This window comes from Chamaea fasciata, unplaced genomic scaffold (genome assembly GCF_029207755.1).
Source record: "Chamaea fasciata isolate MVZ Bird 193981 ecotype frontalis unplaced genomic scaffold, bChaFas1.0.hap1 SCAF_3, whole genome shotgun sequence".
Lineage (NCBI taxonomy): Eukaryota > Metazoa > Chordata > Aves > Passeriformes > Sylviidae > Chamaea > Chamaea fasciata.
In genome coordinates this window covers 73,582,871-73,610,803 of record NW_027094088.1, presented here as the reverse complement: position 1 = coordinate 73,610,803, position 27,933 = coordinate 73,582,871, and the positions used below count along the sequence as shown (strand labels likewise).

Genomic DNA, 27,933 nt, shown 5'->3' with positions numbered 1-27,933 from the left:
TTTTAAACAAAAAATGAACTAAAGAGCTTTATTGACATCACAGTACATTCAATAGTAATTTTAAGAACATTACAGCTGAAAGAGAATGGCCTGTTTTATAGTCTTAGTAAGCACTACCGTTCTTGAAAAAATGTAATACAAAGAAATCCTATTAGGTATTTAATTCTGAGCAGCATTTGGAAAAAATACACCTATTTACACATAAAAAAAAGGATTCTGGTTTCACCTACATAGCCACAATGTGCCTCTATAATGAGACAAGCCTTTTATAACTCATGGAATTTTTAAACATGATAGCACTGGTGCCATAAATTCCTCAGCGTTTACGATGAAGAGGAGTTGTTGATCTGAAAAATAAAGGAAAAGGGGGGAAAAGTTAATTGGAAAAAATAAAAGACCCCCAAACCCACACACACTTTAGGCTTAGTAATTAATAGTTTTAAAAGATTTTCCAAAGTTACTTTTGCCTAAGACAAAAAGTTTAATAAATACCATACTTTATTAAAAAACTTCATATGCCGTACACATGAAGACGAATATAAAAAAGAACTTTTTAAAAGTCAGACAAAATACTTAAAAAGTATACTACCTTGATCGTGACTTAGACTTGTGTTTGCGGCTTGCCTTCTTACCAGACCTTTGAGATTTCTCCATGGAGCACGACCGAATATGCTTCGATTTCTTAGCCTTCTTTTCTTTACTACTTCCTGGTGATTCAGAACTACTCCTTGCACTAGATTCAGAGCCTGATCGTTTTTTGCTATCTTTGGTAGTAATTTTTTTGCTTTCTTGTCTGGAATCCTGCCTTATTATTTTCACACATATCGAATCACTGCGAGAGAAAGTTCTTTCGCTGTCTCTTTTTCTCTTTAATCTACTGTCGTCATGATTGCCAGCCTTACTTTCTTTTTCCTCTTTTTTGGGCTTATCTTTTCTTTTTTCCTGATCTCTCTCCCTTTCTCTGTTCTTTTTTTTGTCTTTATCTACACCTCCACCCTGCTCCTTCTTCCTTTCTTGATCTTTACCCTCACTTTTATGTTTGTGCCTATTTCCAGTAGGGCTTCTACGCTGGTCTTCGGCTTTACGTCTGTCCCTGCTCCTGCTGCGGCTCGCACGGTTGGCTCGCCGGTCTCTTGAGCGGCTGCCGCTTCTACGTCTATCCCAGCTTCTCTCTCTCGAAGGGCTCCGATTTCTCCGCCTCTCCCCTCTTTCAGCACTGTGATTTCTACTAGATCTTCTCCTTTCCCTTATTTTCTCCCTGCTCCTACTCCTCTCTCTCCTGGTTCTGTGGGAGTAACTCCTGCTTCTACTGCGCCTAACTTTATGTGACGGCGTCCTACTGCGGCTGTGTCTCTTCTTCCTTTTGGGAGAGGAAGAGCGTGAAGTGCTGCGACTGCTACCTGAGCTAGTGCTATACGATGAACTGGACACTGTGCTGCTACTGCTGCTGCTCCTGCTATTGCTGCTGCTGCTACCACTGCTAGAGCTTCTTGACCCATTCCTTCCTGTCCTCTCTTTACCCTCTTTCTTGAGCTCTACATCAGGTGCAATTGCATTTGGAGATCTCTTCTTTTCATGAATCATATCTACTTCAATTTCTTTTGCCTCCTGTGATGCTAAGTTACTGTTTTGTTCTTTGTTGATAAATTCATTAATCTCTTTTGAAACTTTTTCATTTTGTAGCTTTTCTTCTGAAAAAGAGAAGTACACAGGAAAAAAATGCAATTAATTTGGAGCAATATGTCAATAATTTCCACACAATTACACTGACAAAAGCAAGTTTCCAAGCACCTCTCATAATACTTTTAATTAAAACACTGCCACCATACCAACTACTTAACAAACCATTCTTTTTTTTTTTTTCCCCCCCTAATAATTCTAGAAAAGTTGTCCTTTTGGTTTATACAAAGTATATAGCCCAATCATTTTAGAAGTCTTGATGTTACTTCATGGTTTAGTGGTTTAAGGTGAAGTTCTCAAACAAATATCCTGGAACACCAGAACTCTCAAACTGATCTACACACAAGACTTTTTCCTTCTGCAGTCTTTCTGCAGACCTGATTCTCCCTTTCTCCTTCCTAACAAGACTACTCATCAGTACAGCAGGAAGTACTGATGCTTTCTGCCTTTCTTTGAGCCCCATTCATCTGGGTTTGAGGATTACTGTCTGGTCTAAGTTGTATTTCTCACATAGTGACACCCTCAGAGCATTTCTCAGAGGTTTCCAAAATAAAAATTATTTTTATTCAACCCAGGATCCTTTGCATCACTGCCAACTTCATCTTCCCATTTTAAATTGAATCCCCCCCAAAAAAACCTGACGTACATTTTTTGCCTAAAAATGGCCTTTTGATGTGGGCCATCATTTCCTGAATTAGTTTAGGGAATAAAACTGCATCCAGAAACCCAGAGTGGTCTAAATGGCAGCTAATGGTCAAATTTAACCCAGAAAACAATTCCAGCTGGTCCCTGAGTTATTAGGCAATACAGGCAGAGGCCAGTGTATGTTAGAAGATGCTGTATTGTCCAGCATCTTTCAAAACACTGCTACGAATGAGACTCTGCACTAGCATTCTTCAGTATTTTGGATGTTTAGAATCATCTGCTTTACACCCTAGTTTTTTATTTCTGCAAATAGTCCCATGGAAATGTCTCCACACTGACATCCTGCATTAGGAAGACAGAGGTCACAGACCACCACTCAGCCCCTCTCCATATGGCTATCCTGTTATGCATACATCTTCCAGCACTCAGAGGCAGGAATATTAAGAAAACCAGAAGTTTGGCTAGTCCAGCCTTTTATTAAGGGCTCCATATATGTTAATTTCAGACCTTTAAATAAAAAGTTAAAGGAGAAAAACATCAATTTTAAGTTCTATCATAATAGCACCTTCTCCTCCAGCCTGTGAACTTGGTTTATGACTTAACATTGCATCCATCTCTAGACAGCTCTTCAGGGTGACTGTGTTACCCTTTTGGCCTACATTATTTGTACAAAAGGACAAACCTTACCTTATACAGAGAAGCAGAAGTAAATCACAGGGTTTGGGTTTTTTTTAAAATTTGAATTAAAAATACATTAATTATAAATTTACCTTTGTAGGTTTTTTTGCTTAAAATGTGTTTCTTTGCCATTAGTTTACATACACTAAGCAGTAAACTCCATATACAGTGGCGCAGTAAGAAGACATTGTATGATTTACCTTCTAGCTGTTTTTCTAGAAGTAGTTGCTGTTCTCTCTCTTTTCTCCAAAACGCTTCCTGTTTTTGCCTTATTCTGTGTCGTAATTCCTCATCATCAGTATCAGATGATTCAGAGCCTCTGTCACTCCTCTCATCTTCACTGTCTCCTGATCCATAACCACCCAGTCCACCTGCGTGCATAAAGTCCAGTCTATCACGAGGAAAGATTAAGCTTTGCTCTTAATACTTCTGTGAGGCAAAGAGGAGAGTAACATTGCCCTTCCTTCACTTCCTCGTCTCTGAAGAAGCCACTTTAGTCTGGTAAGTGCCAGGGCTGTTTGCCAGTGTGTTCAAGGCCCCCGTATCTGCATTGATGGTCACTGTCTGCTTCTACTCCTTCTGGAACAGCTTGTCTATTTTCAGCAAGCAACCACTGTGACCATGGTACTTTTTTCAATTGTATGGAAAGGCAAAAAAGCTCCCTGTGGAGACTGTAACAGTGCCTGCCTCTGTATCAGCAACGAGACAGAAAATGCCTGGGATCTTTCCCAGAAGACAATTCTGAAATGACTTCAGCTGCCTCCGTAGTCCAAGGCTACAGAAATTCTGAATGCCATATCAATTTTTCCATGTGATTTAGAAAGCACTGCACTTTGACAGGTATGGAGGTGGAATAGAAACAGACTTTCTTCTCCCCCAGAGATATTTTTAACTACTGGACTGATAAGGATAAAGTCAATTTAAACATTTGACAAGGATTTCTTTCAGTCTGAGGTCCTTAGGATCTTTACTGAGTGAGTTTTGAAACACGAATATTTGTGATGAAAGCATATGATCTAATTCATCAGTATTCCATGTAATGAACACATAACTGATCACTGACACTGCTGCAGTACATTTTAGATGGTAAAAGTCATGTTGGGAGAAATCTCTTGCAGTTGTGTCTCAAGCTGGAATTTCAGTCTCTCTTTCCTGTGTTGTTTCTGGCAGTATATGATATGGGAGCCTTTGTGTTTATGTAGCTTTTCAATAAAATAGCAATTACAAAGATTATGGTATCTTTATTTATAGACTTTCACATTACTCTTCTATCAACTTTCCCCTCTGGTTTGCATGGATCAAAACAGAAGAAAAGTATGAAATAATATTCCTTTCTTTGAAGGCTGCAGTCTGCTTCTGAAACTATCATACTTTGAAAAGGAAATTTATCTAAAATTTTTACGTCTTTTCAAAATTAGGACAAGATTCTCATACACTAAATCACACTGACTAGTCCTTTACTCCAGCAACTATCCCACTTATATATCAGTAGGATCACCTGTGGAACAAACAAAGGTGCTGATAATGATAATGTTATCAGAAAGTGACCCATACTCCCAGGCAATTAAAATCTAGTTTCAAAATGCAATTTCTAGAAACGCAAGGCAAAAGTGAAACTCCCCCTTAAGCCCTCTCAAAAATAAGGAACATACTTACCGAGTCCAGTGAGGGAAGCCAGTGCACTGGACTGTGCCAGCTGTTTTGCAGGAGCTTTGTATCACATCAACAACAGGAACAACATGTTAACACAAATAGCCACGATTTCATAGTCATGAGTCTATGGTATTGTTAAATTTACTACTATTGCTGTTCTTTGGAGGGAGAGAAGAAACATTAAAAACGCATCATCCATTTAAAACCACTTCTAGATTTTCTGACCATGAAGATTTAGAATTTAACTGCAAATTAACAGTGAACAGAAAAAACCCAAATATATACTCATTAATCACTTTCCAAGTCACAGCATCTCCACATAATTTTCAACTTCAGTAGTTACATACTTAGATTAACTCTGTTATGTTAAAATAATCTGTTCTGTAAGTACAATACATGTTAATAGCGAAAGCAAATTAATTACTAATTGAGGACTCAAAGTTCATCTCTTTTCACTTCTGAACAGCTTTGAGATAAACATGATAGTAGTAAGAAACACCTACAACTCAAGAGCCATTGACACACAGGTACCATTTTAACTGAAATGAATTGTATGAAAAAAATGGAATAACTCAAGTAACTCACAATACACTGCACAGGACGACAGTACATGATTACTGGATTTGAACTCTACCAAGTCGGATGCATTATACTGGAATTGTTCTTGAGGGAGAACTATGGAGGTTAAATGTTCTAAAGACATGCAAATACAGAATTTTTGCAGAAAAAAATAAAAGGAAAAAACCTCCCAAACCAGGCATACCTTTAGTTGCTTTACGGTGAACATCTTTGGCCACATAATAGATTTCTTCATTTGTGACATCTAAGAGGATCTCTGTCAGCAGCATTTTTGTCAGTATCATCTGAAAAAAATTGCATATACAATTAAAGGCCAAAACATCTTGAAGAAATGCTGCATTCAAATTATATCCACACAGCTTCACTTCTTTTGATGACTATGGAAGTGGTCTCCCGCACATTTTATTCAATGACTTCTTTCAAGAGACATGACTAAAAAAACAAAAAAAAGACTGAAGCTGTTTAAATGTGACCTGATTTTACAACTTTAAAATTTCCACTTTGACTGTGAACTGTGTCTGCATGTATTGCACACAGCTATCCAGGACACTGATCCTAATGTCTAAGATGATATAACAAATGAATATGTAAATCAGAAATGTACTTAGAGTGATTCCAATTATTCTTGCAAAAAATAAAGACCACTCTTCTGACTGGCATGCTGCCTGTAAAGATCATCAGAGGTTACTTACATAGCATGTTATTATTACATATTTTTTACAAAAATTGAAACGGTGGTAGCTAGTTCTCCAAGTCGTTTATGTCTGGCCACATGCTCTACAAAAATATATTCATCAAACTTAGTAGAATTCAGGGCCTTAATTAACAAGGAATCAGTTAACTGTGATTTCAAAGTATGAAGGTTGTGCAGACACAGTGAAACTGTTGCTGATCTAGGATTCAGGGTTGTAGCACTTCTCCCTGCAAGAATACGTTTCTTAAATTTCCTTTCACAGGAACCTAGGTTGAAGCACAGATTTGAAATGGGTGCATTTAATCACTAAAAGTTTTCAGAAATTTGATAAGTGAAGCCAAATCATAGAAATAATAAAAATCAATGCAAAGATTAGTCATTACAGTCTTTCACTATCGTGCTAAATATGAGTTATATAACCAATGTCCTTGTTTCTACAAGAAAGACAGCATTATGAAGAGATATGCTAATATAACCCTGCTTTACTGTACAATGCATGCTGTACCTCTATTGACAGTATCAGGAATAGAAAAAAAGTGATTTACTTTGATATGCCTGAAAAATATGAGCAATTAAACAGAAGTACTTAGTGAGAACTACATTATTAATACCATTTGATACTCCTTTTCTTCTTCTGTCATTTCTGGTTCACTCTGCTCCTCTTGAGGAGCTGGGGATGGACTCCTGCTGATTTTCCCAACACTTACAGCTTCTGTGTTTTCAGCATCTTCATCTTCCTCATCACTGTCCTACAAGAACAGCATCATACACTTCAGGAAAAACTTACATATCAAGCTTCTTCGTTTCTATTTGTTATAGTCACCTTCATTTACTTTGTATTGAAATCTGTATTACAGTTATCATAAAATCATTTATTTTCTCCCTTCCTTAAAAATATGCAAGTACCTGTACCCACACAAGCTAAGAAAATACTTAGTTGTCAGTTCCCTGCCAGACACGTACTTAGGACTATGAACAAGAGAACTGCTAAAATGAAGGCAATTCAAGATCTCCTAAACTGGCTCAGTTTAGCAAATACAGGTATCTGCTTGTTTTCAGCTGCTGATTTGGAATTCTGACTTTCAAAGACTCTGTATGTTCCAAAAGGGGGGGAAAAAAACAAAACAAACACCCCCTCCCCCCCCAAAAGTCCAATTTCATCCTTGTTTCTTTGCTACTACAGATCAAATTATATACTTTTAGCCATTAAAACTTCAAAACATCAAGTAATTATCAACAGAGCAGCAGCTTAACCTTACTTTAAACAATTAAACCAATGAGGCAATCAGAACACAGAGTCTCTCCTTTCAAGGGACTAAAAAGTTGATACCTTTCAGGAAATACAAACCTGAGCAAAAAAAAAACCCTTCTACTTACAAATTTACTTCTCTGAGGTAACCGTGGGCCATCCCCTTCTTCAGCCTCCTCACTTTCCTTTTTCTCTTTCTTAGACATCTGTGAACGTTGCTGTTCCATCCTCTCTTTTTCCAATTTTTTCTGTTTTTCTCTTTCCATCTTTTCCAGGCCCTCACGAATCCAGGCAGGCAGAGTTCTACGTTTCACAGCATCTACAAGCAAGGTTTACGGTTTTGCAAGATGAAAAAAGCTTCCCCCGAAAAAAGGAATAAAAATATCCCCCAAACAAAGAAGTAAGCCCCCCACCCCCATCAAAACAAGTCCCACATCTGATTGTGGGGAAAAACCATTTATAATGGCTTTTTCTTTCCCTGCTCTTTTATCTTCTATTAAAAAGAAAAAGGTCTTCAAATCTTGCCATTCTTTACAAAACACAGCTTTTACATTTTTTTCATTAAGGAGTGGTTAACATGTACCAATCTGGGGAGGCTCCTGCTTCACAGGCATTGCAATAGGTGAACGCTGTCGATCTCTGAACGAGGGTCTCTCCCTTCGATTTTGAGTAGGTGCAGGAGGTGCTGGAGGACCTGGTGGCCCTGGTGGTCCTGGCTGCCAATAAGGTGGGTGAAATCCACCTTGAGGTGGACCAAAAGCAGCCCCATGCTGAAAGAGTAATGCAGTTTATTTTTCTTCACATGGTAACACCAAATGCAGCATGTGAGCAAGTCGGTCTACAAAAATCCATGCAAGCAGGAATCCATGATTTCTATGCTACTGAGATCTCTCAATCTCTTTTACTGTGGTCCCCAAGAAACAAGTTTCTATTACATATTTAATGACTAAACTTAGACTTAAGCAGGGATACTAAAAGTTGAAAGGACTTCAACCAACCTCCTTTCATATTGTGCTAAATACTAAGCTCTATAATCACAGTCTATCTTGATCAGTTCCGTGGCAGCTTAGCATCAGAGCATGCAGTTAAACAGTATGCAAAACTAAGATTCAAAAGTCTAGATATATTAGCAGTCTTTTAGCTACAGCATGAGAACAAAAATTTAAAGTTCAGCCTTTTATTACATAAGAATTTTGCACTGCACTTTTCAGTAATCCTTCACAGATCTTATTAATATGGTTGATGAAAATATTAAGTGCATAAATATGCAATTTTAGTACAGATTCTGGGTTCTGGGCAATCTGTGTACAATCCAAAAGTCATAAGTCTTGAGGCATATATATAGAGGAGTTTTTTATTTCAATATTTTCTGCCCAGAAATGCCTAATGAAACCATTTAAGAAGAGAGTGTTTAGGAAAAAGGGTATAGTATCAAATATTCTACTGAGTATTTAAGTCATTGGTACTAAAGTATTCTTCATTGCAATTTCAGGTTAAGCATCTCTTTCCTTCACTGCAAAACAAGTTTTGTGTAGTATTTAGAGAAGCTAATTTTAAGAGTTTGTCCCATGACAATAAACAAAAATTAAAATAAACTCATGTATTGGAAAATTATTGGTACCCTATTTAACAATACTGCTGAACAAGAGAATTTTTAAGAGACAAAATAATCTAGAAGATAAAAATAGCCTAGAAGATTACAAAAAAAAATCTACCCATATTCCCTTGTATTTGCTTATGAACAGGAGGTCTTTAAACAGATAGTTTGTCATTTTTATCAGGAGTTTTGAAAGAAAAATACTGAAAATAGAGGGAAGATACAAAACTTCTTCATGTTTATAAAGATCTGTGCAAAGTGCCCTGCTATTATTAGTGATAAAACCACCTACATGTTTATTGTACTATACAACTAATATGCCAGAATGAAGAAAAAAGTGGATATGGATTTTTTTTAGAAATACCATTGTTTATTCAAAGAATCACAGTAGATAGATATGGAAAAAGATCAATGGATCATCCAGTCTATCTCCTTGCAAATACAGGACTGTTTCCTGTGGCACATTATCTAGCGTATTTAAGCATAATCTTTCTGAATTTTATATTTTTTTCTTTCTCCTCTTTTTTTTTTTTTCCTTTTTTTTTAAACATAAAGCTACATAATGTTAATTTATATACTGGAACACAGTGATTCATTTTTATACTTAGACAACAACCATTTCTCATTACTACTGTAGAAAAAATAAAACACTTTGGTCTCTGAACAGAACTGAGAACTCTAAAGTCTTTTCTGTCAAGTGTTTGGTTAAAATGCATCTTAGCAGATAACAGATTCTGTAGATGTTTGCAGAACTGAAGAATGAAAGTCGCCGCTAGATGAGATTAGAGGAACACATCCATGGAAGGGACTCTGCGCGTCTACAATATTAAAGCAACAAATATGTTTCACCTGATAGTCAAACTGGTTCACTGGCCCCATTGCAAAGTTATCAGGAGGTCCCCCAAAGTTGTGATTGTTCTGGTTAAATATATGCCTGTTGTCAGGAGTAAATTCCCCACTGTCCTGACTGTTGCTGTCTTCAGATGGAGGAACAATTTCCATTTGACCTGGGGTTGGAGTCATCCACTGCTGATCTGGAGGTGGGTGAGGGGGCTGGTGAGGCATTCCCCATTCTGTTTAGGATTTAGAATACAATTCAATACCAAGTTAGTATAATTTATATGAGTCACCAATCACTCAGTGTTCTTGTATTTATCACAAGGTTCCTCAAAGCGACACAGATGATAAAGCAATGAAGAATCATCAATCTGCAGACTGTATTCTACTGTCTCAATAATTTTTTCAACTAAATGAAGGAAACACAAATAGCGATAGCTGAACTGAAACATGCTTTAGGGGGACAGAACTGGACAGGCAAGGACCTCCTGTAAATGTGTTTTTATAAATTTCTAGTGATGGTGAGCTCACCACAAGACTTACAAATTGCTTAAACTGTTAAAAAAATGCTCCTACTTCTCTACATCAATTTGGAAAGCTAAAAAGGAACTATTTTACTATTCTGCATAATAGACTTGAAATACCTGCTATGGAAAGAAAATGGTTTTGTAAGCAGCAGAACCACTGAAACCTGTGCTCCAAAGTCTTGGATCATCCAATATCTAGCAGAGGTCCTAGAATGAGCTACAGCCATAAGCCCTCAAACATACATTGCAACTGGCTCACGGAGTAAAAACGGTCTAAGGAATGAATTAATAGCTCATGTGGCCATAATTTTTGACTGACTCCTTAAAAAGACAAAAATTTATGTGCACTATACAGATACTTATAGACCGTGACAGAGCTGCCTTATAACTCACACCAGTAACAGAATTAGCATCTAGCCTCTCAGGTTAATTCCTACCTTCCATCCAGTCCTTTGGTACATTTTTTTAAATTTTTACTGTCCTTCCCATCTGCATCATAATTGGATCCATTACTGTAGCAACTGAAAAGTGTTACCATAGCTTTTCTATTTCTGTGAAAATTTCTACTTACTGTACAGAAATACAGCTAGAATACACTCTGCCACATAGTAAAGTTAAAAATCGTTACGTGTGCCTACAATAACTTGTAGCCTAGTGCAGGCAGGTGAAACCTGATGGCTACTTCCCTTTTATTACACATGCAAGTACTACCAATAACATACTAAACCTACTTATATTAAATGTTGCATTTCAATAAATCTGGATAGTGACAGTGAAAACTGGGTGTGTTATTCTTTCAACCATTAACAGAATCAAGCATGAAGTGCAGTTTTCCCCCAAACAACTCTAGACATCCACATAGGCTTACTCTCTTGTTCATATGCTTCAAATTGCATTATAGTATGGTGTCATAACCCAGCTTTCAGAAAACAATTTCAGAAAAATTCTTAGCAGAAAATAACCCATTTCTATCCCATTCTTACTACCAGTAGTATCTTGTGAAGTCTTAAAAAGAAAATTATTTTTAGACAAAAATGAAGTTTAGACGAAATTCAAAATTACTGAAAACAATTGATACTAACAGAAAAGTCCAATCAGCTTTAGCTTACAATGAGTGAAAAAGGTTGACAATCAGATATCTAAGTTAAAAAGGGTAAATCCAAGTATATGAAATGTAATAACATTTTTCGTACAGAATTTTGCTGATCTCCCTTTTTAAAGATTTTAAGACACCTAAAGCCAGCACCAGTTACACTGTGAACTCATTCTACGTGTTGAGTTAATGCCAGAAGCAGGTATTACACTACAGGAGAGGCAACAGTAGCTCTCTAAGTAGGAGCTGTGATTAATAAGTCCACTGGTAGTTTTGCATTTGGAAGCCTGAGAGACAGGGCATGTTTACACCAAAAAATGTCTGACAAGAATAAAATTAAGAAATATGAAAAAAAAAGGAATGAACAGGAAGGGAAACAAACCCGGCTGCCACATTCTGTTGAAACTGGGATCCCCCTGAAAATTATTATGGTTGTTTGGACCAGACTCTATTCCTGAAATATCCTGTCCGTTTGGCATCATTCCTTGTTGTTCCACTACATTCTGCTGCCCTGAGGCTTCTCGCTGAGCAATCCATGCTTGAGCTAATGCAGCCCAGTCAATCTGGCCTAAAATAAACAGAGCAAGTTAAAAAGGTTAGAACTCACACATCTGAAGTTTAACACTTTCTCAATTACATGTCTTATTGCTCAAGATAAACGGGCAACATTTACCTTTAGCAAGCACTGTGAGCACCATTTAAACTTATTCAACAGTGTACAGTAAAAGAAACAAAGCAAATGTCAATGTACAGACTTGCTGAAGTACAGTTTCTCTGCACATGTTCAAAATGTCATAAGGCAGATTATTTTACATTCACATTAGCACTGAATGGGTGGTAGTAATGCACTTCTTTCATAGGTGAGCTAATTTTGACATCAAAAATTAATATACATATCCTTAAATGATAAATTCATGAAGATCTGAGAGTAAAAAAGATACATAGTTAGAAAAATAATTTTCAGTGTACATTCTTTGTATAACCCTTGCCATATATTACCTTACAGTTCCCTCTCTCCCAGTTTTTTTCTTTATTGCCATTCCTACCAGTAAATAATTGCACTCTCAGATAAGAACACTAGTATGTCTTCTGCTTATTATCAAGTCAGGAAAAGTGTCCAGTGAATTTAACAGAAATTAAAGTGACAGTAAAACCTGTGTGCCTGATCACTTTGCCTTAGTATTAAATACACACCTGCACTTCATCCATTTCTTTATTTCTCTTGATACTTTGAATTGTTGCCACCTCATTCTCAATTTAAGGTATATCCTGTTCTACTGCATAAAGCATTTGGTGGTTTTGGTGGGGAAAAAAATTCAAAACAAGAGGTCAAGGTTATCACTGCTGCAACCTAAATGACGAACCATATCAGTCTTCCAGTGAGGTTTTTTGCTGTATATATGACCTGCATTAATACTTCTGCCACACAGGTACTGAATAAAAAAGCAGATTCTCTCAAACAAAGGATTTAGCTTGGCTAAAGAACTGACAGGAATACAGATCTGGTAAATGAGGTCTAAATGTTGATCTATATGACTGGTGGTAAAATGTTGGTAATTTGTGTAGGATAACTCAGGTTTTTTGCCTGTACTTGCATATCATATATTAACCATGTGAAAACATTTGGAACCAATGTATGTTTTCCATGTTTTCTAGGTCAGAAAAGCATCATAAATGTATTATCTTGAAAGCAGCTAAAAGACAACTATGAGTCATACCCTGTTACGAAGATTCAAAAATTTACATGACAACACATTAAAAGAATTAATCCATAAAGCTTTCTATATACTTACTTGGATCTTGCTGGTGTTGAAATGACTGCATCCACTGCTGTTGGTTCAAAGGCCATTGCTGCCAAGGTTGTCCACCTTGATCCCACATCTTTTAAGTCTTTATATAGTCTATATTTCAACTAAAAATAATAGTTGTATGTTTAAATAGATGCCCATGAAATATCACACAACTGAAACTTACATAACTGCAGATATAGTTAAGCCTTGCAAAGCAAGCTGAAGCAATGCTGGCTTAGTATTTTAAGCTGGAGGAAATGGTTCATCCTTTAGAGTAATATCTGAAATATTACTGTAAGATTTCAGGAGTCTAGTATGCTCTCTCTGTATTTTCACAAAGAAATTAACTATCAAATGATGTTCAAGGAGAGATATGACAAGTCTGTACGACAAGATTGCATCTGGCAATAAATGCAATTTAAAGCAAGTCAAAATATAAAAGGCATGATTGGTATCTTTGCCTGCTTCTTAGGGAGAAGATGTGTATTTCTCTAAACAAGTGTCATGCAAGGCTGTTATGCAAGACAAAAGTCACCAAATGGTAAAACACATTGTTAATGATTGCACAGAACTGCACATGTACAAGACAGTGCCCACATGCATGTTGTGCATTGTACAGACTCATTTTAATTTCTAACATATACCTTCAAATCTGAGAAAAAAAAAATATGACCACACCATTACCACATTGTCCCTTAAAATCACGAGAAACACTTTTTGCCATGCCACGTGTATCCTCACTGGGCAGGCAGCAGGAGCCCTGGATCCAGATGGCAGCAGAGCTCCACAGCCTGCTCAGAGTGAAGCTCCAGGGCCAGCTCTGTGTGGATCTGATGGGCCCAGCAGTGCAGGCAGGTGTGCCCACAGTGGCACACCAGTTCGTTCCAGCCACCTGTACCTCCAGCACACACCTAACCTACTACATATGGAAGGTCTGAGAGCAGCCACCTGCACTGCTCCGTACAGCTCCTCCAAAGACAAACACTAGGCACAGTTTTGGGAACACTTCACTCCAGAAGCTGTTCCCAAAGACCAGTATTGTAAAAATACTCTCTGCCCACCACCGGGGGCTTGAGCTAGCTCAGTTATTAGGAGGCTTTGGAGGGAATTATACCAAGGACGAGATAAAGGTATCAGAAGAGGCCCTTTCCCCAGGACCTTTGTCCCAGGCGTTTATTCTTCGAAATTCCAGGGGGTAAAGAGAGCGAACAAGGAAGGGCGAGGCATTATATAGCCCCCTGCTCAGGGAAAAGATAGTTGGACCATAGCCAATAGGGTCAGAGAAGGAAAGAAGGGTCACTCTATGTGGTAAGGAAACTCCAGAAGGTCAGAAGAGAGAAACCATTCCCCTAGAGAATTACAACAGAGTATGGGCAGGAATGCACTGAGTGTGACCCCTGCTGTCCTACCCAATCCTTTAAGAATTTCTCAACAGACTTTCCACTCAATGAATATTTCCTCATGGAATTTAACATACAATCCCTGAGTTCATGCTATTAAAATATCAAGCATGTAGGTTATTTCAAACACTCCATACTTAAGAGAAAAATTCATTCCCCGAGGTCACAGGAGCAGCATACAGGACCCAGTCGTGGCTCACAGCCAAGTGCAATACAGAACAGATGAATAGAGCCTCTCTGCTTCAGAGCAAACTAGTTCAAAGCAGCCAGTGCCACTTGGGTGGCCGGCCAGGACCAGCCCCAGTGGCTCTGAGGGAGAGGAGCACGCACCCTCTCAGACAGAGCCTGCTCTCGGCACACGGACAGCACTGCTGGGGTGGAACCTGCTCCCAAAGGCACCTTGGGCTTGCCTGCTCACACCGGGAACAGCATTGGCTGCATTGGAAGAGAGCATCACTCTACAACAGTGCACCACACAGAGAGCTGCACTCAACATCAAGGGCACCGAGCCACGCAGAGATGAACACAAGCTTGTATTTTGAATACTTCTGTCAAATATTTTATCTGAAAAACTGGAGATTGCCTTTGTTTTGAGACTTACTGTCTCAAACTCTCACTGTCAACACTGTACAAAAATTACACAAGTGGCTCTGAAACATTCAGTTGCAAATGCCTGGGGTGGGGGCTTTAAACAAGACCAGATCAACTTTGGCAACAGGGGGAGTATTGGGAAAAACCTACCTAACACTTCATTATTTTCACTATCTTTTCTTGCCAAACTAAGTATGGAGATTTTTTCACATTTCAAGAACACTTTTATGCTATTCAAACACTTAATAAGTGAAGACCCCACTCTTTCTTTTCACATTCTTATCTGTACCTAGGATATTAACTTTTTTACACCAGTTGAGTGTACGGGTGGCTACTAAGGCACTTAATGCAACATTTTAGCTGATTTCTTAGACTAGCTCTCCAGGTATTCATAGACATATATTTCATACACAAAGTATGAGGAAGTAACTGCAAATACTATTCGTACCCTGAAGTAAGAAAAAGGTAAGTAAATGTTTCTTCCTTCCCTCAGTTCATCTTTCCATCCAGAAAAGAAATTCTTTCAAATGTCAAAATAAACTTGTTTACATCTTAAAAGTTATAAGAATTGGGGTTCAAGACTACTGCACGGCCTCATGGTGCTGCTCCCTTTGTTTCTAGCTGTTAAATCCCACTAGCAATAATAAACATGGATTTCACTAGTTCTGGTAGCACTTTTTTAGCTCAATACATAATATGTTGCAACAAGTTTGGGGAATTACACTAAAATAAACTCAGCAAAAGGTTTAAATTTTTTCACTAATAATTTGTAAGACAGCTCTGCATATAACTGAATGGAAAAAAAAATTAAACAGTTAAATACCAATTTCTCTTATCAAAGTGTAACAATATTGAGACCACTTTTACAAATGCAACTACATTGGAACCTCCTAGACACAGCTTTTATGTGATAGGATTAAATGAGATTTATTTTTACTGGACTGGCTCTACCTCTGTCCTAAAATCTTCAGTATTCCAGATTTTTTAAAACATGTTCCAGCTGACACAACTATATATCTATTTCTCAACTGAAATGGACACTTAGTATCCTGGCCATTTCTTTTTCTTTACTCTCAGGACTTGATCCTCACTATGGACAAACTGAAGCACTTGTTTAGATCATTAACAAGGTCTAAGGCAACAAATGCCTCCACATCTCAGTAAAACCTGCCCTCAAGACAATAACTGCCTTATTATTTTACAAGGTATTCAAATAAATCTTGTGGGAAAGATACATTACCTTGCAGCTTGTACCAAATGGCATCTGAAATGGTGACCAAAGGATAAAGCAGACAGGCAGTGAGCTCAGCCAACATTCATTCACCTCCTGGCTGCCCTGTCAGCAAGTTCTGTACCCTAGGACACCAAGGCCAAGTCCACACTCCTGCAGGAAGCGCTGCTCAAGGATCCCACTGTGTCCCCATGAGGGAACAGCACTGACCCAGGCCACCTCACACTCTGGGTGCTTCCAGGCACATCTCAGGTGCCAGCACGGACCTGGGACCCCACAGGCAGTCAGGACGTACCCAGTCTCATTTGGAAGGTCAGAGGCTCCCACTCAGTGCCAGAATAAAAAGCACAGCTGGGTTTTAGTTGTTAGCACACGTAGCTGCTTATCCACTGCTCTGCAACACAATATGGCCCAGTCTTCAACTTGCCCTAGAGAGATTATTTCACCTTACTACTGCTATTCTGGGGAGAGAAATCAGGTGGGGAAGTGCAAAGCAATAGGTCAAAGCATGGGGCTGGTTTCTATTTTGATGCACAACATTATGACAAGACGGCAACAGCAGTGTATAAACCCTGAAGAACTTCAACATTTGGTAAATTCAATTTCTGTTGCTCAGAGCAAATGAATTTTAAATCACTGCTATTTGAAACAGCTAATTTTAGTTTATGAACTGTATTTGGAAACTTTCAATTCTGTATTCCATTTGTATTTCTATGGTTTTCCTGAAGAAACACTGATTTTCATAGATTGGCAACTAAAAAATAGGCTGCCTTTCAAGTACACAGATTTATTACCAAATTCAGTGTAAAAACACTCTTCACTGATCAGAAATATGTACTACACAAACACTTAGGAAATGACATCACTTTTGTCACACAATGTACATGCAGAAGCCCTTTTTCAAATATGATGTGAAAACTGTCCAGAACTTTGTATTTATTTCAGCTCATCTTTCTTTATTGAGCAATGTCTGCTTCACAGAAACAGAAATTGGATATGGAAGGAATAGAATTCTCACCTTAAAATTTTTATAGAAGTAATCTTAACATAAACAGGCTAAAAGAGCAGGTCATATGTATTCAAAATTTTTAGTATTGAAGACTAAATGCGTGGCTCAGAGCCACTGAACAGAAGAGGTTAGTTCTAGTGCCTCTCTCTCTGTGGTGACCTGGAACAGCAGGACACAGTCATTTCCTGGGAAACAGACTCCCCTGCTTTTTAATTCTCCACTGATTTTCCTGCATTCTTCTCCAAGTTTTCACCAACTGGTACAAGGTAAACATGAAAAAGGTACTTGATACAATTTTTTTCATCTACTACAGGGTGGCTACAGGTATTTAAAGATGGTTCATTGCCTTCAAAAACTGTTTCGCTAAGCACTGCAGTATCTAATACTTCAACCTGCTTTTAAGTTACAGAGGCAACCCCCCCTTCCCCCGGTTTTAGCTCTTAATTTGCAGTAGTCATTTTCTAAAAGGTAACTAAAACAAGCACTTATGCTATTTGATATTACTCTTTTTACATAAAGGCAATGTAACTTTGTATTCTGCTTGTGAAACTTTGCTGAGTATGCAAGGACTTTTCAACAGACATCACTGACAGTTTCCATCCTCGTGATGATATTTTAAAGGTGTCAAAATAAAAACAGATCAAGTCAAATCATACAGTAACAAACAAACCAGATGTGAGAGTTACCAAAGCAACAGCTCTGAACCTCAGGCCATAAACAGAAAAGGGCACAAACTACTTCACAAGGAACTCACAAAACACAAAGGAGAAAATGTAACCTGTTTGCAGTAATTTTAAAATTACTGCAAGGGATTCATCTCCAATACCAAGGCAGGGGAGGGGGAAATAAACCCAAAATCAACGAATAATGCCTCTCACCCACCAAACCAGTAACTTAAAGGCTTGAAACAACTGGAACCTCTTGTACTAATGTATTTGACAAGAAACAACCTGAGACACAAGTCGTAATTAATAACGGAGAAAAGAGACTCAAAGTCCTCTCCCACTAACTAAAATCTGCACTGATAAAACTAACGATGCTGCCACACAAGTAATAAACAAGTTTTTATTTCTTACAAGTTCCCAAATCGGTATCACCTAAAAGAAAGAGGCTTCACCTAATACAATGGACAGCTCTATTTCCCACCAGTGACCCAAAGCCAAACACACAGCAGAGCATCCAAATCACAGCGAAACAAGCTTTATTTTCTACTGAAGTTGGAGGGGAAGATGAACACTGGCTAAAATGAACTCGGTTCAAATGTTAGCAAGACACCGAGTAACAGAGGGGCCTCAACTGAGCAGACATCAAGACTCACTGGTTCTGACATCACCAGTGCATACAACAGGTTTGAAAAGAACAGGTTCAAAGAATGGATCCATTTTATAGGCACCTACTTACAAAGGAAAATGCAGATACTACCCCTCCTTTATAATGACGGGTTAAGGTTCTTTTCCTTAGCTGTTCTACCCTCCAATTCAACTGGACATAGCCTTTTTTTCTGTCCTTCTCTCTCCCTAGCACACACACAAATAAACAAAGGAACATTTATTGGTGCTTCAAGAGCCGTTCCCTGATGTCAGATCACAGAACAGGAACCTGAATCTATTAAAAACCTGTTTACCAATGAAGAAACAGAAGCCAATTCAGGATTCTTTTTGTTTTATGCAGAAGCACAATCACATGAGCAAAACATCCCATCAACTCACATTTAATTTCGGTTACACATATTTAACAGATTATGGAAAGTTCACATGATATCTCAAAATCCTGTTGGAGTTCTTAAGAGCAAACACGTTCTGAAATATGTTCTTTCACATGCTGGGTTTTCTTCCTTTTTAAATTAAAATTCTATGCAAAAGCTAGACCAGAATCTGCTGGAATTTTATTAAATCAAACTACTGGTCTGAAAATGTGCCACCCTTGATAAGACTGCTAGTGAGGGCTGCCCTGCTGATGATAAAAGCTGAGACAGCAACACAGATAGGACTTACCGTGATCACCATCAACCTCTGAGAGCCAACAGCACTCAGAAACATTTAAAGGTAGTGTCAAACTCTCTACCACTGTACTTAAACTAACTTTTCTTTGGGTAAAGACAAAGAACATATTTTTAAAGGCACCTTTCCACTTCCCTCCTTGATTGTAAAATGCATCTCAACTACAAATTACACCTCAATGTTAACCTATTCTTATAGGAAAAAAGGCATCTCCGTCAACCTTCTTGTAAGCATAATAAGGTATTGTCCAGACATACCACACACTGAAAGGCACACATTTAGAAGGTACTTACCAGTAAACTGTCTTGAGTGATAATTCACAAGCTCACCTTTAACTCTGGGAGACTCCCCCAAGCACTTCCCACAAAACACAGCTATCTTGAAGCAAATTCCATATTTCCACACCAAGAGGAATATACTCTGTCAAGGAGAGCATGGTTCCCTGAGAATTCACCAATGGCACAGTGCCTAGTGAAGGCCCTTGATGTCAAAGATGGGGCCATCTTTTAGACAAGGCCACCAACAGAACCTGAGCACCAACAGGCTCCCTCGGCTCCTTTGGACAGCTCTACCTCAGCAGATTCACAGTGTAACTCAAAATCCATCACCAGTTCAACAGCACTTGTGCAGAGCTAACTGTGCTCTGACCTCTCAACAGGGGAGAAGAGCAGTCTTAAAAAGAAAAGGCTCAGTCCTGGGAATGCCAAAAGGCAAAGCCTGCTTGTCATCCTGGAGATACTATCTTCCTTAAATGCCTTATGACATCGGCTGCAGCAGAACCGAAAAACATCAAGAAACTTCCCCTGGAAAGATAAGCAAGATCTGTCCCCACACAAAGTTTAATACAGCTAATGGATAAACAGAACTGTTCCAATTCATGCAGCTAATGCAAGACAAGAAGCACAGAGACCTAGGAAGTTAGCTCAGCTCCAGAAAAGCATCAGGAAGACAACCAACCATACCAAGCCGTTCTGACGAGTGCATCTTGCACACACTTTCTTGCTTCTAAGTAATTCCCATCAGTCTGACAATTGCTTCTTCCCCATATGAATGCTACACACCATCCTAACTATGCAGAACACCTTACAGCTCAGCAGCTTCTGCAGCAGACACAGAGATTCTGAATGGCTTGTCAGGAAAGTGAAATATCTTAGAAATGAGAAAAAAGTAATCCTTGGAATATGAAATCAAATATTTGTTAGAAGCTAGACGATCTCAACTCCAAGAAATCAGGGGACAGCCTGGGGAGTCATGCTGGCACTAGAAGGAGAGTGGCACACACTTTCCGCCGTGTCATGAGCTGAAGAGACCAAGGTTAGGAACTCCTGCATCAGACATCAGTATCACTGGACCTGATTTTTAGGGCACAGTCTGGTGGTGTGGTTTATTCAACGCTGTAGACAGGCAGACTAATGATTCTGGAACCCATAGCCAATAATCAAGAGTCTTCTGATGCTTGAGGGGAGGCTGTTGCAACACCTTTCTGAATACGCTACTCATCATTCCTGAAGAGCGGGTCAATATTATGACACAAGATGGCCTGACAAGTTTTACTTGCATACTGAACTCTCAACACACAGCTGCAGGAGCTTTTCTGGTGACTAAAGCTCTTGTCTTGCAGGCATTCCAAACTGGCATTGCATTTAGCAAAGAAATATCCATCATCTAAATAAACAAGGAAGCTGAAAGAGCGGGCCAGCATGCGTACTTGGAGAATCCCTACACAGCTCTGTCCCCCAGGGTTTATAGACAATGAACTCTTTTGCACTCCATTCACAGGTCAGGTATCTTGGCAAAAACCAAAACCAAACAACCAAAAAAAGCCAGACAGATGTTCCACATCCTCTAAGATAACCTGACAGTGCAGCCATGATTTTTTTTACTATATTTAGGTCTACATAGTTGATGGGAAAGACCCCAAAAGGTAGGAGTCCTAGTTTGTAACAAACTGCAATCACTGGTTTAGAAACAAATTATTATTATTAAACAATCACTGTCATTAGCTAGGAAATCTTTTGGTCTGAGTATAAGACAACACAAGCAGCAAAGACACATTAATCTCCGATGCTCTCTGTAGAACCTCGGCTACAGAAGTCATCGAAGTCACATCTTGAGAAGGATCTCAAAAGCATCACATACCCTGTGGGCAGAGTTTCTTCATCTCATATTTAGGCTCTGAAGGTGAACCTAAAGGAAAATGGAGATGTTTCAGGAGCAGAGCTCCTTGAAATCAATAGCTTGATTTCTTGATCTATCATGTGGATGTCTTATTGTAATGTAAGGTTTCTACCTTTCATTCAAGGTAGCTGGCATTGTCTCTGTGAAGTTTCAGCACAGTGACTGAAAGCTTATGATGAGTTTCCACGATGAATTTTGTGGAACTGTTCAGCTGCAAGCAGGATAAAACTAATCCTACATTCATCCCACCAGAACCAAAGCAGTCAGTAGAAAGACAGGAATAAGGCCAATACCTCCAAGAGTTCAAGCTGAACGAGTGTTGGTGGAGTGCTGTTTCCTCCCACTATGTTACTGCTTCAACAGGGCCATGGCAGCAAAGACATCACTGATGAGGTTGGAAGGACTAGTGGATAAATACTCTACTGGATAAAACACCAACGGATCACACAGTACTCCCAAGGAATTAGAAAGAGCAGCTCATCCATGGTATTATCAATACCCAACCAAGCTTGGTAATTCTTACCAACCAAAGTCAGTAATGGACACACATTCTACAAACTCCAAAGATGTCCACTTCAAAGTACTCCAAACTGGAAGGAAATGTAAACTGAGCACTTCTTCCATGACTCTGTCACTGGATTAAAGGATACTTTTCTGTAAGAATTTGTACATAAGAGGTGCAACTGAAGAGAACTGCAAATGAAAAACAGCTTTGCACACCCAAAGGAGTCCCCCTACAAAGAAGAAAAATTTAATGCAGAAAGGGTGTCACAAGAATTACCATTAGCTAGTGGTCTTAGCACAGGAGACCCAGGTAAGTCAGAACACTTCTGCAGTTAAAAAGATGTGGGAGTCTGGAAAAGCACTGCATCCTATGCACCCACATAGAAACAAACCCTGCAAGTTACCACAGAGGGGCTGCAGACACATCCACTCAGAGTCAGTACGAATGCATACCATCATTCAGAAAAAAACACACCACCTTTGATTTTACTTGGGAGAATTACTATTTACTACTACATTATACTCAGCTGTTGATTGGCAAATCAAATGTTTATGGCATGATTCAAGTCTGCAATAAATCAGAAAAAGTTAAAGTAACTGTCTTGCCTGCTGCTCTGTTTCACTCATTACATTTTCACTTGGCTGGAAACACCCATCATGTAAGGCACCACCCTAAGTTGTTCCTGGTATTTAATGCCCAGACACTATGGATCTTTACTCCTCCTGAGAGCCAGAAGCTACACCCATGTGCCTGCTGGGATCTGTTAGCATGGTGTCAAGTCGAAAAACATGTAGAATCTTCCAGCTCACTTAGAGTTGTGTATCAGTAAAATTTGCTCCACTGCATGTTTAAACATCAGAACTGTTCTTTCTCAGACTGAAGAACAGAGGCTTTTCAAATGTGTAACCAAGATCCAAAATACAGAATCAGAACTGATGAAAACATCTTGCTCACTATCCATGAAGTTTTCCAGAACCTGGTTCACACATCAGTACATCTAACTAATATTTACAATGCTAACAAGATGAAGCAGCATGAACAAAGGTCAAATTAAAAAACAAAACAAAACAAAACAAAAAACTAAAAAAAAAAAACTTAAAAAAAAAAAAGTACTGAGAAATCATCGTCAGGGAGTCACTCCAGCAGATCAGCTTGTAAGGTCTGTCATTTCAAACTTAAATCCACATATCCACTGAGCTGAACACAACTCCTTTTGAAAAGAGCAAAAGGACCAGATATTGGCATCCAAGTACCATTTACTTATTTTTTTGTATTTCTAATACAAAAAGACACACACATGATTTGATTATCATAAAGTACCAAAATCACTGCTCAAACATTTACTACCACAGAAACATCATCGTAACTCAGGCATTCTAATTCAAAACTCTACTGGGTTTGGGGGGGGGAAAAAAAAAAGTACAATCTGATATTTTTTTTCACATATCATTCCACTCAAAGTCCTGATGCAGGATTTTCAATTAGCCCTGTAACACAGCATTATTTTTTTTCTGAAGTGAATGGTCCCTCTGCAACTTCCTCTCCAACAAACATACTCCGCACAAAAATTAAGAGTACCAATAACAAAATAAACAACTACTCCTCAGTAGTCATAAGAACATATTACCCTCACTGATAAATACAGTTATCACTTAATACGGGATCAACTAGTGATGAAAAGTAAGAACACTTTAGTAACACCCACCCAAAATACTATTTGTCACTAAAAGCAGACTTAGAATCACCACATACCTCAGTCATGAAAAGAAGTGAGACTGGACACTCCCGTTCCCATTGAATCCTTGCATAATCCTGCACCTAACTAAAAATCACACACAGTTGTGACTCCACCCTACCACTACAGCTTATAAGGTGAGTTAACCACTAAAAAATTGTGGAATTGTGCTAAATTTGTGGACTCTTAAGCCCTACAACACCTCTGAGCCCAAAGTACAGAGAGCATTCTTAGCAGAGGAGGAGTTGGTGTGTCCTATGGGACAAAGACAGTACAGGAAGTCTTGTCATGGCATCATAGCAGATATGACACAAGGTCTGCTGCTGCACCAAACAAATTAAAAACCAGGAGCTAGTCTGTCAGCAATCTTAGAGACTTGTCCCTGGACAAAGCCAAAACTTTCAGTTCCCCTCTGCACTACAGTCAGGGCAGCTGCAGCATCTGTCACCCCCACAAGAGCCATCTTTAGTGCAGCTGGACTCCAAAAAAGAGGTTTCTTACTCCTACCAACAGTACAGGTGTTCAGCTGGACAGCACTGGTATTCACAACCCTGTCTTTGGAAAATGATGTTAGAACACTGGCTGCTCGCAGACATGCTTTATGCTCTGAAGACCACCATTCCCCCTTTCTGAGTGGCTGTCTCTGCTTTAAAACAAAGCCTCTAGGGAAACACTTGCTTCCTGTATCCCACACCTTCCAACAGATTGTTTGCTTGAAAACATTTACAGCTGTAACTGTAGGAGAAGAAATAAACAACCAAGGTGGCTGAATGCTCTGCATAATCACTTGTTACAGAAACTTAGCAAATTTCGGCTGGCACATCACAGAATTATCCAAAGGTTTGTGTTAGAAGGGACCTTTGAAGACCATCTAGTCCAAAATCTTGCATGAAATGATGTTGCTGAAAGTTCTGTCCAACCTGATCTCGGACATTTCCAATAATGCAACTTCCTGGGAAACCTGTCCCACTGTTTCTCCACCCTTATCATAAAAAATGTCTTCCTTATGTTCAGTCTAAATCTATATTTCAGTTTAAAATGGTTGTCCCTCATCCAGAACAACACACCTCCTGGTAACAAGTCTTTTACCATCTTTTTCATATACGAAAGTACCATTCGTGACCTTTAGGTACTGAAAGGCTGCAATAAGGTCTCCCTGGAGCCTTCTCTTTGCCAGGCTAAACAACCCCAGCTCTCTTTGCCTTTTGACACTATGCCACTTTGACATACTACTTGTGTTTTCTGTCTTCACAGAAGAGGGGTTCCAGCCCTCAGACCGCTTTCGTGTCTCCATCCGTAACTGTAAAGCCTAGCACAGCCCATTAAAATTCACTCCAACAACTCTGTAGAACTGTCTAATGAAGTACGGAGAACCTGCAGGGAGAAGTGCTGAAAGCAAAAAGGCTTTCAAACCCATCATCTGTTTGAGGATCCACTTAAAAACACCCTGCGCTTGCCAAGATACTGGTCCAGGGATCTTACAAACGCCGCTGTGTGGATTTCAGTTCTCTGGAGCCCTCCAGTGGAATGAACTCATAGGAACGGCCACGAAACCCATGAAACAGCACAAATATCCCGCAAATACATTTCATCCGCAGGAGCCAGGCTGCTGACACGGCCAACTACCAAATCCCAGCGCACACGTTGTTTCCCTAACGAGGCTACCGGCTAAACCAAACGGACACTCCGCCCGGCGGAACCACGGGCGCTGCTTCCCCGGCAGCCGGCGGCTCCCCGGCCCGGGATCCCGCATCCCGGGATCGCGGCCCCGCGGGCTCGGGCGCTGGCACCGGCCTCTCCCGGAGCAGCGGCGGCGGCGGCGGCGGCGCGGGGCGGCCCCGGGACATGCGCAGTGCCGGCCCCGGCCCGCCCCCACCGGGACCCCTCGGGGGGGCGCAGGACGGGGGGTCCCGGGGGTCCCCGCCGCCCCCCCCGCGCCCTCTCCGCGCATGCGCGCCGCGCCGCCCCCCCCCCCCCTCCCCCGGACGGGCGGCGGGGGAGGGCGAGCGGCTCCCGGCTCGTCCCTTCTCGTCCTGGCCGCCGGTTTCCGCTGGCGGCGCCGCCGGTTCCTCACGCTCGGAGAGCAGCTGCCGCCGCTACCGCGGCGCGCAGCGCCCTCCCGGTTCGGCTCGGAGCGAAGGGGAAGAGCGGGTCAGCGACACCCGCCGGCCCCCCGGGAGCGCTGGCGTGCGCAGCCCGCCCCGCTACTTACGCGCTCCCTCGCCTCCCGCCGCCGCCGGTGCCGCCGCTCCGCGGCCGCGCTGCCCCCGCTATCGCTCCTCGTCTTCACGGACAAGACAATATGGCGCCTGCTGCTGCTCACCCGGAAGTGAAAGTCGTCACGGCGCTGACCCTCGCCAGGCATACACCGGCGCCTGCCGCCGCCATCTTTGCTGAGGGCGGCGCTTCCCGTTTCCCTTGCCCCGGCCGGTAGCGCCGACGCCGCACCGCCGCCATCTTTAGTGCGGGCAGCCCCGCCGCGGGCGGTGCTCCGGGGGACAGCGGTGGCTCAGGGAGGCGGGGACCCGCTCCTGCCCTGGGAGCCCAGCGGGAGTCACCTTCCCGCCTGCCGTATTGTGAGGAGCTCTGTGGGAGGCTCATTAGCTCCGTGGCTCCACAGGTAACTTCCAGTCAAAGTGAGATCCGTGTTTCCAGTAAGGGGTTGACTTGAAGTATATAAAGCTGGTAGCTACGCGAGCAAGTGGACAGGCTTTGGGCAATGGCCCTACACTGAAATACATAATAACTTCTGTGTTGCACAGCTACAGGGTGTAAGCATTCAAAGTCAGGCCAGTGTATGGCTATCGGGAGTGTTTGTGAAGCAGGACGATTCTCCAAGTAGTTTATTACGAATATCCAAAATAATTTCTGTGAGTTCTACCTTGAATTTTCCTTTTAAGGTATGAAAAAAAAATCACCTGCAGTAAACAGCTCTTCTTGTACGGACACTGGGGATGATCTGTAGGCAGGGACTGAGTAATTCCATTCCTTTGTACGCAGCAGAGGTTTCCATTAGCTGGCACATTACTTACTGCTGGGATCACTGCCTTCCCTTCCTTCAGCGCCATGGATGCAAATGCCTAAAACATACACAGTCTCTCTGATCATTGCATAAAGTGATACTAATACCCACGTGAAATAACCAAGTTAACTCTTATAAATCTACAGAAAATTGAAGGATTCGGGAAACTCTAGTAATGATTTCAGTGTGAGATTTGTCAGTGTCACTTGGGCTACATATTAGTGCTGGCTGAAGTGTTCTAGATTTTCCCCTTTTTGTCACATGGAATGGCAGGATTGAGGATGCTTTCCATGGGCAGAAGTGTTGTGGAAGTTCTAAGTCTGTCCAGTGTTGCCTCACAGCTGGAAGCTGGCAGTGATGCTTATGGATGGACAAACTTCCAGCTGCTACTGAAACCGGGCATGTGAGGGAGTCCCACTCTTGGTCCTGGTCTTATCACAGAATTGCAGAACTCAGTTCCTGTAAAGGTAACAAACTTTATTTATGCCCTTTGCCTCAGAGGGTAAGGCAGGGGAAACACCTTAAGTGTTCAAGGATATGGACTCATCTCTAGGGAGCTCTTCCACAGGCAGTGATGATGTAAGACAAAAAAAATACATGAACTCAGATTATACCATACAGCTTATACCTAGATAACACAGTTTCCCAAATGGCTGGATGTTTTATTTACACATTTTTCTAACAATATATAACAGATGAAAAGACAAAATTAATAGATGACAAATGCAGCTCAGAAACTTGTTAAAGCACCTTGAGTAGACCGGAAAACTGCTCAGACTTGTGTTTGTTTTTTTAAATACAGTCTGTATGTAAGACCCTGTTTACTTAGCAATATTTGGAATTAGAAATCTACAAATGAATTATACCATGTATCAGCACTGTAGTCAAATTCTAAAAATACTAGTTGTTTCTTTAAAACCTGCAGAGTAGAGGCAGACTATTAATTCAAATATATGAAAAAAGGAAATTTATTGCTCACAAGTATTTTGAACTTATCAGCACGGTTTCTGATTACTTGGATTGTCTTTTGTGTAAATGCAAGCACACATGAACGCATCAGGGATTATGATATAAATGTATAAATGATAGAATCAGAACTCAACTCTGTGGAACGGTTAAATAGGGAATGGTGGCCATTGACATGGGGGTTTCATTACAGAATACACTAAAATGATTCCCAGGTTACACAGCTCAAAAGCAAAAACAACCCTAAACTAGCAAAACAATGAGGTAATTGCTA

At 40.3% G+C, this 27,933-nt stretch overlaps 1 protein-coding gene across 1 annotated transcript; it reads right to left on the bottom strand.

Moving 5' to 3' along the window:
• Positions 1-25,981, bottom strand: PNISR (PNN interacting serine and arginine rich protein). Its single transcript, XM_066179508.1, has 12 exons — positions 25,884-25,981; positions 13,026-13,144; positions 11,615-11,800; positions 9,625-9,848; positions 7,762-7,948; positions 7,307-7,497; positions 6,541-6,678; positions 5,420-5,519; positions 4,660-4,713; positions 3,204-3,374; positions 590-1,691; positions 1-347 (listed from the first exon to the last, which is right to left on the bottom strand). Exons 2-12 carry the CDS (start codon positions 13,111-13,113, stop codon positions 317-319), a joined length of 2,472 nt encoding a protein of 823 aa, XP_066035605.1. The 5' UTR covers positions 13,114-13,144; positions 25,884-25,981; the 3' UTR covers positions 1-316.
• Positions 25,982-27,933: the final 1,952 nt, after the last annotated feature.

Bases quoted from the DNA above. Each gene is read 5' to 3' on its own strand.
- PNISR (XM_066179508.1), bottom strand. From the start codon at position 13,113: ATGTGGGATCAAGGTGGACAACCTTGGCAGCAATGGCCTTTGAACCAA. The intron at 7,949-9,624 runs GTGAAACATATT...TTACTCTTTCAG, and splicing joins TGAACCAGTTTGACTATCAG to CATGGGGCTGCTTTTGGTCC. The intron at 7,498-7,761 runs GTACATGTTAAC...CCTTGCTTGTAG, and splicing joins GCAGGAGCCTCCCCAGATTG to ATGCTGTGAAACGTAGAACT.